This window comes from Syngnathus leptorhynchus, chromosome 1 (assembly GCF_054491065.1).
Source record: "Syngnathus leptorhynchus isolate UIUO chromosome 1, UIUO_Slep, whole genome shotgun sequence".
In the NCBI taxonomy this organism is placed as follows: Eukaryota; Metazoa; Chordata; class Actinopteri; order Syngnathiformes; family Syngnathidae; genus Syngnathus; species Syngnathus leptorhynchus.
The window spans coordinates 6,625,478-6,638,258 of NC_141195.1; the positions used below are offsets into that span (position 1 = coordinate 6,625,478).

The 12,781-nt window shown below is 43.3% G+C and overlaps 2 protein-coding genes across 2 annotated transcripts; one reads left to right on the forward strand and one right to left on the reverse strand.

The window, feature by feature from the left end:
* Window positions 1-906: 906 nt before the first annotated feature.
* On the forward strand, window positions 907-4,980 carry LOC147061613 (dual specificity protein phosphatase 7-like). The gene is made up of 3 exons (XM_085927558.1): window positions 907-1,611; window positions 2,186-2,614; window positions 3,607-4,980. Exons 1-3 carry the CDS (start codon window positions 1,242-1,244, stop codon window positions 3,915-3,917), a joined length of 1,110 nt encoding a protein of 369 aa, XP_085783684.1. The 5' UTR covers window positions 907-1,241; the 3' UTR covers window positions 3,918-4,980.
* A 4,432-nt stretch (window positions 4,981-9,412) lies between these two features.
* tnnc1a (troponin C type 1a (slow)) lies at window positions 9,413-12,414 on the reverse strand. The gene is made up of 6 exons (XM_085908247.1): window positions 12,278-12,414; window positions 11,255-11,285; window positions 11,018-11,164; window positions 10,598-10,712; window positions 10,139-10,275; window positions 9,413-9,868 (listed from the first exon to the last, which is right to left on the reverse strand). The coding sequence occupies exons 1-6, from the start codon at window positions 12,299-12,301 to the stop codon at window positions 9,837-9,839; spliced, it is 486 nt and encodes a 161-aa protein (XP_085764373.1). The 5' UTR covers window positions 12,302-12,414; the 3' UTR covers window positions 9,413-9,836.
* Window positions 12,415-12,781: the final 367 nt, after the last annotated feature.

Consider the following 12,781-nt stretch of genomic DNA (forward strand, 5'->3'; position numbering starts at 1 on the left):
GGCAATTTGGAGTGCTCAATCGGCCTACCAAGTATGTTTTTTGGGGATGTGGGAGTGCCCGGAGGAACCCCACGCGGGCTTGGGGAGAACATGGAAACTCCACACAAGGAGGGTTGGAGGTGGAATCGAACCGGCACCCTACTAACTGTGAGGGGGACGTGCTAACCAGTGCTCCACTGAGCCACCTTGACTCACCAGTGCCCCCAAATTACACGTTTTTGCAGTTATGTATGAGCTGAACATGTCAGGCACCAGATGTTAATCCAATTGAGCATGCATTTCACCAATTGAAGAAGAGAATAGGAAAACCCATCCACAAAGGACTTTCAGGCCATTCAAATAATTTGGAGTGGCCTGTAGTTCAAAATGAAGAGACAAATGCACTGTTGTGTGTATTGTTAATTATTCAACCCATTTGTTCATTATATTAATTAGTTGTTGTTGCGCTTGGTTTTTTTAGTCATTATTTTTTTTATTTACCATCCAATATCCTAACCTAATATAGACTTCTATATCAGGTTACAGAAATAACCACACAAGCGGATGGATGGATGGATGGATGGATGGATGGATGGATGGATGGATGGATGGATGGATGGATGGATGGATGGATGGATGGATGGACGGACGGACGGACGGACGGGCGGATGGACGGACGGACGGACGGACGGGTGCATGGATGGCGCTTAAACTGGAAACATGTCCAATTTGATGTCAAGTTAAAACAAATTTCAGATTTTGCAGCCAGGGGTCGTTCAACAATGTCCACAAGTTCTCGAGCTAAGGGAAAAGGAGAACATAGTTTGAAAGTGATTCAGAAATGCTGAATTGTTACCGAACTTCTACGTCTTTAAGTCGTCTGGAGCAAACTCCTCCCTCCCGGAGTTGCTCTGCTCCTGTCATGCATTGGAATGAGAAAGCTGGAGTGTGATACGATGCAGAGGAGTTGAAGTTGCCAAACATTTTTTTTTCCGTTTGCTTGTCTTGAAAGAAGGTGGAATACTGTTCTACGTTAAGGCAGATTCGCCTTGCCGTCGGTGCATTGGCCGAGGGGCTCATTCTCCCCGCTTGATGGGAAGGGCGAAGCGGAAAAAAAGGGGAAAGCTCTCCGCTCGTGCGCCAAGCCGAACGCTTGTCGCGGCTGCCTTTTTGCGGGTAAAATGTAGTACGTCGCCGCTAGGGAATCGAAGCATGTAAAAGGAAAGCCATCGCTGCGACCGGAGCTGGACACCAAGAGCGATATGTCTAAAGTGATGGCAAGTAAGAGCGTGGAATGGCTGCAAGTGGAGTTGGAATCGGGCGCCACTTCGGTGCTCCTGCTCGACTGCCGCGCACACGAGCTGTACGAGTCGTCTCACATTGAGGGCGCCATCAGCGTGGCCATCCCGGGCCTGATGCTCCGCAGGTTCAAAAAGGGTAACATTCCCATTCGGACCATCATTCCCAACCACGAGGACAAAGAGAATTTCACGAGGCGATGTCAAACAGACACGGTGGTCCTGTACGACGAGAGCACCGTCAGCTGGCCGGACAGCGGAACCCCGTCGTCCGTTTTGGGATTGCTTCTTCAAAAACTGTGGGAAGATGGTTGCAAAGCGCACTACCTGGAAGGTATGTGTTGAAATAAGTTACTTTGAGCGACAGATAATAACATGTCAAGCTGGGTGCACTGTACCGGCGCCGTGGAGAGTAACTTGAAAATGAAAACACGCTTATGTCACTCGATCACGTCAACCTCGAATTAAACTAATAGTAACAGCAATGCGTCATGAACGCGAAGTTGTTTTGATGCTTCGAAGAGATGCGAAAAGTTTTACTGCACGTTTAAAACTTTTTTTTTTTTTAAAGCGACTCTTGCATTTATTCACAATGCATATTGTTTGCGGTCCTATCGGTCGGCTCAAAATATACCAAGCGTTCAATATGTGCTTGTCTGCAGGCTCTAAAGTTCTCAGTGTACCATTGAGATTGTCAATTAAAATTCCAAAATGGCTACGCTGTGTTTCGCTGTGCAGGCAGGCATGCATTTCATGAATGGTCTGTTAGGAGAACCGGATCTACTTGTGTACTACGCCACTTGACTTCAATGCGGCCCACTGTATTCACTAATATGTCAACGTGTTTTGATTCTCTCAACCATCAAGCTGATTTTTCTCCATCCTGTGTTGTTTTGGCTCCCATCCAGGTGGCTTTGTAAAATTCCACACCGAGTACCCAGAACACTGTGAGACGCTCCTCGACAGCTCCTGTCCGAGCTCCTCTCCTCCGCTCTCCTTTCTGGGTTTTGGAAATTTGCGGATCAGCTCCGACTGTTCCGACGGAGAATCTGACCGAGAACCCAGCAGCGCCACGGAGTCAGAGGAGAGCCCCCTCCCCATCAATCAGCCTGCCTTCCCGGTCCAGATCCTTCCTTACCTTTACCTGGGCTGTGCCAAAGACTCCACCAACCTGGATGTGCTGGGCCAATACAACATCAAGTACATCCTGAACGTCACACCCAATCTCCCCAACATGTTCGAACATGACGGGCGCTTCAGGTATAAACAGATCCCCATTTCGGACCACTGGAGTCAAAATCTGTCGCAGTTCTTCCCAGAGGCAATATCATTTATAGGTGAGTGTGGAACCCGCTCCCCAAATTTCGTTTTGTTTATTATCAAAATGACCTGAGCATTTGAAGTGTTACATTTAAGTCAACTAAATAGATAGGAAGTCCTAATCAGCAGCCCTTGTTGTTACTTATTACCTCTTGAATAGTTAGTTGGTTTGAAATTTCTCGAGTGGAATCCAGCGCTGAACAATATACAGAAAAAATATTGTCATTGTGATAATAGCCTGTGCATTTTTGCAGCTTTTACTGTTAAAATTAACATTCGGTACCAGGTATCGATATCAATTTGGATACCAGCTTTATTTTAAGGAATCGATACTTGTGAAGACTCGCCATACCACCCACAGATTCTTAAGGTTCTGACAGTGCTCCACGTGTCGGCTGACAATATTTAACACCCATCTTTCATCTCTTGTTTTCAATAATGTGCAGAATAGGATGTAGACGAGATTAAAAATCTGCTATAGGACCAATTTCTTCAAATTGTGTGTGTTTTTAACACTACTTGGGATTTCTCCAGAGACCATTTGATTTTAAAAAAATAATCATCGAACGTAACTTGTTTTTCAATTTGATAGGATGTACACTTGTTTTTGTATTTATGACTATTTTATACTGTAATAGTAGTTTTAATTTTTTTGGGTTGAGAAGGAGCACATCATCTTTGTATGACTGCCGCTCGTGAACCTTGACTGCTCTCAAAACCACAGCTTCTTTGTCAGTTTTATGAGAGGTTGAGTTGCGAAACAGGAAGGAAGTGCCACTTCCACTCTGTGCTGCGTCTGATTGCAGGGTCACAAGTTAGTCTAGAATCAACCGGATATTTTCGGCATGTTTTTGTGGATAGCAAATGAATTCCCAGCTCTTTCGGTCCTCCGTCGAGGGGTTATAATGGCGTCATTGTGCCAACAACCCGTTTGTTTTTGTTGACTCGAGTCACGTTGATGAATGAAATGATTCCTATTGCTGACGCCAGCTTTCTCTCCTTCCCGCAGACGAAGCTCGGTCCAAGCAATGCGGCATCCTGGTGCACTGCCTGGCCGGCATCAGCCGCTCCGTGACCGTCACGGTGGCTTACTTGATGCAGAGACTCAACCTGTCGCTCAACGACGCCTACGACTTTGTCAAGCGGAAGAAGTCCAACATTTCCCCCAACTTCAACTTCATGGGTCAGCTGTTAGACTTTGAGCGGACGCTGCGGCTGCACAGTCCCTGCGACAACCGCGCTACCAGCCAAGAGCAGCTCTTCTTTACCACGCCAACCAATCACAACGTCTTTCAGCTGGACCCACTGGACTCCACATGAACCCTTTTCAACGTCGGCGCTGGCTGGTGGTTTTAGCTGGTCAGTTTCCTGACTTCTCTGCGGCTTTGGCAGAAGACAAGCCATATTTGAGTCAGATGCCTTATTATGTGACGCCAGGAAAAACGTGTTAATCGATACGCCACAGTAATACGTGGTCATGTACCGCTATCATAGCCAGAACACGTTCAAATGCTTCTGTTGAGATTCTCTTTGACTGTTATTTTTTTTGTTTTTTTTACTTAGCTTTATTTGAATTAGTAATGACTGCTGCTTCAATGGTCTTAATAGTCTTTGTCAATCCGAATGTTTTGTAACTGAGGGAAAATAAGCTATTACAGTCACCCGGCCTTGAATTTCTGTCCAACTTCTTAATTCTGTTGGCTGTTGTGCAGTTCAAACAAACTGCCAAGTTCTTATCTTGTTTTTAACAACAGGAAAGTAAATGTCCGCGGCTGCATACTAGAAAATGGCATTTGATCGGTATTTGATTGTTGCTCACATGGAAGACTCATTTGCATGATTGTGTTCCGTCATGTACGACAGATCTTGGGTTTTTTGTTGTTGTTATATTTTCAAACTGAAATAACAAACTTGACCTTGGGTAACTGGACCAAGCGTCTTTTCACAAAAGCCGAACACAATCACTTACACTCAAACGCGTAACGGATGAATACACGCCTCCCTCTCTAGCACGACGACGTTTAAGGGAAACGTGACGGCGCTTAATCAGCCGTCCGCTTGCCCCTCGGGCCTCCCAGCTCACGAGCGAGACTGACACACGAGGATAAGTGAAAGTCGGACTAATGTTTTCTTACCTCACAGAGAGCTCTCTTTCAGGGATTTTTGTAGGCATCTCTATTACTTCACGCTCTCTCCAAGTGCATCAAAGGGCTGTTTTGGTTGTTTGTAAACATGTACATACGGTAAATGGTTTTCTCAAGATTAATGAAGGATCGAACAGTGACCTGATTCTGACCCTTATGTAAAGTGTATGTTTAACTAAAATGTCCAAAGTATTCTGTACACGTTTATATAACAAATATATTGTATATTTTTACTTGAATATGCTCTTTGTGTTTTACTCTGCTTGGTTTCCTACAAGCCAAGTTGGCTTGCCATATCAGACAACAAATATCCACAGTTAAAATTCTTAATCATCTTAATTTTACATAAATGACGGCCGGCTTTAACAGCAGCCTTCAACTGTACGCCGCATGAAAAGGCATGCCTGGCAACACATCACAGCGCAACTTATGAAAGCTATTGAGCGATGGGTTCTTCCTGCAAGACTGAACCTGGTAAGTCACATACCTTCATGCCGGTTCGGTGAAAAGACCTGAAAAGACAGTGGCAATAAGGTGTCGAAAGCCTCGCTCCACAATAGGACTGCACAATAGCCCCATTGAATAAATAATGTGGCCTCTATGTTAGTATCAAATGGGAAGCGGTCTACTTCCAAATGTAGTCCAAAGATATGCAATGACTCAATTTATGAAATTCAATTCCAAATGTGCTGGCTCGGCGTTTGTTTTTGTGGAAGCAACGTGTTTATGTGATATAGAAGTCACTGGTTCACATCTGCTGTGGTTATAAAGGCGTGCTTAGCATACTGTCTGGATGACACGATGTTCACAGCTGCTTCTTCCTGAATTGCGTAACACTTGGAATAGAAATATGTTTATTCAACTTTATGAATAGACTTTGTCATTTTTGAAGAAAGGCTTTGCTGTTTTAAGGAAGGAGCGCTCCCTTGCTTGTACAGCAGATGTTATGCCAGCAGGGAATTATCCTAATCTTAACATCATGACATTGAGGAGCGATGACATCACGCATCTTTTGCCGGTATTTTTGAAAGACGCCACTTTATAGATTCGTTTTTATGGCGCAGTTGGATAACCGAGATACCTTCCATGTTTGCTGCAAGTGGTGATGGCAGCTGACATGCCCAAAATGGAGTTCCTTGAATACTTTTCATGGTTCCGTACAGTGACAAGAATAGCTCTGCTGTCATTGAGTCGTTTGTATTTGTGTTGGAATGTAGATGGCTTAATCGCTTTTTATTTGAGATTATCGCCATTTTCGGTTCTTCCTTCTTGCCAATATGTGTGGTGGATTAAAGAGATCTGGAGTCAGATTCCCATCGACGCTGAGAGGACACGTTTGGAGGCTGTACAAGGCTCGACTATGTGTATGATTTTGTCACCATACTTGAAGATTAAACGAGATCTCATTTGAAGACATCCATCATTCTGTGCAATAGTCCAGGGCCACATTGCATCTCTAATTGATAAACAGCAAATCCTGTGTCTGTACCAAAACAACAATAAACCCAACAGTAAAATGCCCTTAGAGGCTAATGTAGAATAAATGTCCCTTCGGTCCAGGAGAATATAGGTCGGCCATTTGTAAAGCGGAACCACATGGAATCTTAGTGGTGGAGCGATCCACCCATCTGTTACTACCAGAAGTCTCAATTCAGGGCCAATTCTCACCATCCACCGCTTTATAGTAGACTGAGCTCACAAGTGACTTGATGGAAGGGAGCACTGGTGTTGTCTAACGTGGCTCGCTCGACGCTACACAAGGAAAAGGTCATGTGTCTGTCATGTGTTCTTAGCTTGGGAGCAGTACACCCAATATAGCTGCTGATGAAATTAATGAATCGAAGAGAACCTTACTTGGGATGGACGAGTGCAGATATTTATTTACATACAGATATTTATTTATTTATTTATTTATTTATTTATTTATTTATTTATTTATTTATTTGTAATGGTTTTGAGATGCTTTTCTGAAAGAAAGAAAAACATTGAAAAGTAACAGTGAGAAATGTAAAATTAGTTTATGGATAAGTATGAGTATGAGACTGCAAGAGACTTGTGTGTCCATGTTTTAGATAACAAAATGAATCTAGGTGCACAAATGAATCTGAATATTTCTCACAGCATACAAGACAGGATTTTCCTTTGGAAAGTAGTAAAAATAGATTAACAATTAAGCTAAACAATCATCGTCATTCATTTGTATCAATGAATAGTTATTGTGGAATTTGCAAATTTTTGGTCTTTCGAGCTTGCTGTTGTGTGGGCTGTTATGTCCAGGGCAGTGAAGACACAGTACTTCAGTGTTCACAGCACCACAAGTGGGATGGCGTGTCACGATACAATATTCTATCTGTTCAAGCAGGGCTTCCACTCTCTTCTTTGTGCCATCGTTCACTTCCTTGTTGCGTATTTATGACAACTCAAACAGCCTACCAGTTTCTCAACAAAAGCTGGCACGTCTCCAACTTGAAGTAGTTATTACATAACAATTTCATGCTTCTATTAATGCTTTGTCTCGGTCTGAAGTGATAAGCAAGCTCAGCGGCAGAAGTTGTTATTACAGGCTCTAACAAAAGAGAAATAACTTGTTTCTTTTATTTTTAGTAGGTTACGTGACATCTACCGACGCAATGTGACACAAACCACAAGGACAGGAACCGTCAAATGAGACCTTCCTGTGTGGGTGGCACCACGTTGGCATGAATGGTCTCCGCCCTCCTCCAGATTGTATGTCGACTCGGAAGGACTTTCTGACTCTTTTTTATTGCGCTATAAATCACACAGCATGAGGAAGAGGTTATAAAAGCATCACACTATTGGCACAGCTCATTTGAAGCCCAATGACTTGTGTGTGACTATGAATGAATTACTTACTAATCACACAAAAAATTTGAATAATACTGAATGAAATCAATTACATAATGTTGAATATTATGTTATACAAATCCCTTTTTTATCCCATAGGCGTCACTTCTCCCCTGCTACACTGGTCTTATGCAGCCTTTTGTGTCACTGGAATGTACAGTGGCGAAGGTGCCTGCAATGTGTGCTAATAACATCCAGAATGAGTCATCTGCAAGGCTGAGTTTGTGTAAGAGCCTGCAGCGGCCTGTGGCGCCACACCCCAGATTCATTCACACGCTCCACTTTTCTGCTGCCCGGCCTCCCATTGATGGCCGGGAGAGTGCCACTCGACCTCTTTCACAAAAGCTTAGCGACTTTACAAATGCATTTTGTGACGAGAGGAAGCGGAGGCAATCGATGCGCTACGCTACAATGCTTACAGGGCCTTTGGGACTTTTTGGAGCCTCCGCCAAAGAAACCAGAGGAAAAGAATAAATTAATAGAAATTCTTGCAAATTCTTGGAGCTGTCCCTGTATATGTGACTATGGTTCGCTTGAACCTTTTTCTATTGTTCTCTTAATATGGATTGCAGATGGGAAGTTACAAAATCATGCTGACGTTTATCATTTACAGTGTTTTTTCTGTGCATGACCCCTGACAAAATAAAAATATTTATCTGTATACTCATGATAATTAAAGGACGTTAATCAATTCCCATTTGAAAAGATTCATAAGAGTGAAGGGTTAAATGATGACGTCATCCACCATCATTAAGCAATATTTTTTACTTTGGTAGCGACCCAAATCTGTTAGAGAGCCCAATACAGCACACGCTTGTCTTGACATCGGCTCACTGCTGACACCAAGCGGTGAGCGCCTTGTAACTGCATTTACAGCAACCGTGTGACTCATCTATAGAGTGGAAAGTGCAATCAACATTCACATTTTCTCATGATTTTTTTTTTCTAACTTCATAGGCTTTTAACTTCAACCGTGATTAGGAGGGAAAAAAATTAATGTTGGCATAGCGTCTAGTCAAATCGACGCCTTCGAGAAAAGTAAAATAGTTCAAATTCAGTCTTCAAATAGATATTGCACCAAAGAAGTTGTGTCACTTGCCAGTGCTTGACCGGTTGTCATTCACATTTCACATTGTGGTCTGCAACACTTTTCTAGTTCTTTAAAAGGACAAAGGCATGGGATTGTCAACACGAAGACAGTCACCCCAGATCCCCTAACATGGGCACTAACATGATTAGACGCAAATAGCCGCTGTCTCAATGGAGTGGGCAACTAGAGAGTCACACAGCGACCATGCGTGAATCGCATGCGTGCCTCAAACAAGTGACAAGTTCTAGCAGAGGAAACAAGTGGCGACGGATGTGAGATCCACTTTTATAATTAGTCACAAGCACCGGTGGGGCTAAAGGACGACATTTGCTTGAACCCTCCAGGTATCGGCCAGTTAATTGACTTTTGGGTATTTTCTGATTTTTTCTGGAATTCATTTGGACATTTCCACCTGTCACAACCTCATAATTAATCTTTAGCAATATAATTTATGATGGGGGGGGGTTGTAAGAAAAAAAAGGCTGTTTTGCAGACCCCCTGAGATTTTCTTGTCCCCCATGGTCCCGTCAAGGAAAAAATCTTAGCTCCGCCAGTGATCATAAGGTTGTCAAAAATCAAAACACATTACACAGGTTTAACAGCTAAAGAGGGTCACAATAGTCCAGTAAATGGCGTTTTAGGAATTATTATAAGGAAATATAAGAAAACAAATCAATCTATGCTCTGACAAATGCTCTTGTTTATTTCTTGACATTCCAAGCACATAGTCAAACGCATGCTTTGCAAGGCTATGAGAGGGAAACAAAAAGTCCTGAGGGTGTCTCAAACATACAAAAATGTTTGTCATGTGCATCCCGAAATATGCTGAACCTGGCTAGTGATCGTTTTTAGCTATACAACACCAATTGCTCAGTGAAAATACTTGTAAACTGAACTTTTGACATAAAAAAAAAAAAAAAATACCAAGAATATGTCATTTACACAAATTCAGGACACAGGCACAAAATATAGTTACAAATTGTATTTACAACGATGCAAGAGGAGGTGGTAGGAAAAATAGATCAGAAAGAGTCAGATGCAGAAAAGCTTGCAAAGTCGTTCCAAAGCTCCATTCCAAGTCAGCTTCCAGTTTTCCAGATGTGACGGAGGAATACAAAAATAATGTTCTCGTGTGATGAATTACTCCACTCCTTTCATGAACTCCAAGAACTCTGCAAAATGAACAGGCGGCATTAGCAAACAGCTAACAACACAGCACAAATATGAATACCATCATTTAAAACAATGAATATGAATACCATCATTTAAAACAATGAATATGAATGACATCATTTAAAAAAAAAAAAAGACATACACAGATTAGTCCAACAAAGATTTGCCAAATGAGTAAGACACAGATGACTTTTTGCACGATCATGTGACTTTTACACGAGCAAGAAAAGAAAGCACTACAGTCTATTTAGTGACTTCAAACTCCTCACCGTCATAGTCAATTTTGCCATCATTGTTCTTGTCCCCGTCTTTCATCAGTTCCTCGATGTCGTCCTCGGTAATTGCTTCTCCTGTCGATTCCAGCATCATTTTCAACTCGTCCACATCGATGTAACCATCTGCATTTCTGTGCAATCACAAAAAAAAAAAAAAAACACATGAATGTGTGTATGGCGAGATACTGAGCTCTGTGTGACTCCTAATTGATCTTATCTGGCATCTAATTGTTTTTGACGCTTTAGTAGGTGAGAGCAAAACACTCACCAGAGGTGTCTGACTCATGCAGTCAGACTCCTTGAATATTGTTTTTCTGCCAATGGACTTATAACTGCTTGGCTTCGCACATGCTTAAGCAACTTCATTAGCTGTGCTATGTTCTGTGTAATATTCGCTACATCTTATTAAGCAACGTTGCAATCAACATTAGAAAGAGTGAAAATGTGACGCACTTGTCAAACATGCGAAACAACTCTGCCAGCTCCTCCTCTGACTTCCCTTTGCTGTCGTCCTTCATGCACCTGACCATCATGACCAGGAACTCGTCAAAGTCCACCGTGCCACTCCCTGCACAGAGACACGTGACTAAATATCTGCCTCGTGTTGGTCTTTTCAATACTGCTACCCAATTATAATCATAACAGAGGTTTCGCCCGACCCCGGTGATATGTTGATTATTTTGGTATTGGAATTTTAAAATAGGACATCCATCAAATAATAACAGAGAACACTGAGATAATGTGCCAGACCAACCCAATCTCCTGAGTAATTATGTTAATTTTCTTTGTGCCAAAAACTTTCTGATCCAACCAAAAAGCAGGACCCCCACCACCAATTTCTTTTCCTATAAAAACAGTGAGTGTCTGATTTACCGTCTTCATCCACCTCGTCAATCATCTCCTGCAGCTCCTCCGGCGTGGGATTCTGGCCCAGCATCCTCATCACCTTGCCCAGCTCCTTGGTGCTAATGCAGCCATCTTCTGCATCTTGGACAAAAATGTCAAACGCCGCCTTGAACTCTGAAAGATTCACATTCGCAACAAATGACCTAAGCTTAACAATGAACAAGTACGGGATCATTTTTGAGTTTGTATGCACAAGTCACTTGCCATTTTTCTGTTCGTCCGTCAGCTGCTCAACCTGCAAACGGTACAAAAGTGAATATTTTGACAACTTTTATTTGCTTTTATCTTTTACAACACATCAGGGTTACGATGTAAAGTTCCTTGAGCAATGTTTCAAATCATCACGTGAATTTGACTTTTCAATCTCTAAAGATGGTATTTTTAGTTGACATCCCTGACTCAACAGAGAATCTATATATCAAGTGTGAGCCACTAAGAGGCGGGGTTAAAAATAGGCAGGAGGATCAGGAACCGTCGATAAAGGGCAGAATACACCGTGTTTTAAATTAGCATAGCTTGTGGCTCCGGCGCAACAATAGAACAGTAATCCTGCAAAAGCTACCACGAATGAGAGAAGGAGACAGCTGCTTATGTAAGAGTTACTTTGTCTGTCTATCCGGCTGCCTGTCTGTCTCTCTGCTATAAATTAAATGCACCGCCCCAGCCCCCCTGCGATGGATGATACAAGAATCAATCCACACAATGATTTGTACGAAACATTCCGGTGTGCTTTTCCTGTTTCAGTTGCACTGCTCCTCTGGGATGTACGAGGACAAGGCAGCCAGCTGTTTGTCCATGCAGAAGGGGACAGACAACCTCACAGCTCGCGGGCTCACAGATAATGCTGGAATTCAGCCCTGTGCCGATGGGGTGGGGGCTGGTGGGATTGGCTTATCTCAACCGCAAGCCCCTCTCTGGCACCAGAGGACCACAAGCAACCAGCCCAAATTAGCACAAGCAAAATTGGATTGATCCATTTGGAGTCATGAATGAAGTTGGCAGAAACCTATTGAGGGGTTCCTATCATTTGGGGCACCCAGAGGTCATATCAAGGCTCCTTTGACACCAACTGCTGAAGGAGACCATTCAAGTCCAAAAACAGAATATAAGGATGTACAATAAATAGATTATTCATCACTTGGGGGTTGCAACCATGATGCAAAGGCTGTGCAAAACTTTCGAAGTGATCATCAAAGCAAATGAGCGCATAATTGCATGAGGACGTACCGCAGCCTTGTAGATGTCGTTCATGTCGGAGGCTGGTCTGGTGCCTGTCTCAGCGGTGTCCTGCAGTCACAGAGGAAATGGGTGCCGTCCAGCTCAGGGCAAGACGCTGGCCTCATCATGGCAAGGTTTTATACCCGGAGCCCGCCGTCGTCTGGTCCCTCCCCAGACTCGGCAGCCTCCCCTCAGTGTGCGCCCACAAATGTGTGTCTGTGTCTGTGTGTCAGGCAGCCAATCCGTCACAATCACTGGGCTCAGATAAAAATGCAGCAACTCTTAGGGGGCATACTTGGGAATGGAATGAAGACGGGGGGCGAGAGGGCTGGTGGGGCTTAATCTTTTGGGAGGAGGCTAAAGAGACACTCAACATTCCTGTAGACCTGGACGAGAGGCACAGACAGCTCTGGAGAGCAGTGGTGGTGGAGGTGAGAGCGAAGAAGCCGGCCGGAAAGGGAGGCAAAGCGGATCACCAAAAGTCCGTAGAAAAAATGGGAAAAGTAGCAGCAA

Bases quoted from the DNA above. Each gene is read 5' to 3' on its own strand.
- LOC147061613 (XM_085927558.1), top strand. From the start codon at position 1,242: ATGTCTAAAGTGATGGCAAGTAAGAGCGTGGAATGGCTGCAAGTGGAG. The intron at 1,612-2,185 runs GTATGTGTTGAA...GCTCCCATCCAG, and splicing joins CAAAGCGCACTACCTGGAAG to GTGGCTTTGTAAAATTCCAC. The intron at 2,615-3,606 runs GTGAGTGTGGAA...TCCTTCCCGCAG, and splicing joins AGAGGCAATATCATTTATAG to ACGAAGCTCGGTCCAAGCAA.
- tnnc1a (XM_085908247.1), bottom strand. From the start codon at position 12,301: ATGAACGACATCTACAAGGCTGCG. The intron at 10,713-11,017 runs GTAAATCAGACA...GTCTCTGTGCAG, and splicing joins TGACGAGGTGGATGAAGACG to GGAGTGGCACGGTGGACTTT. The intron at 9,869-10,138 runs GTGAGGAGTTTG...TTCATTTTGCAG, and splicing joins TGGCAAAATTGACTATGACG to AGTTCTTGGAGTTCATGAAA.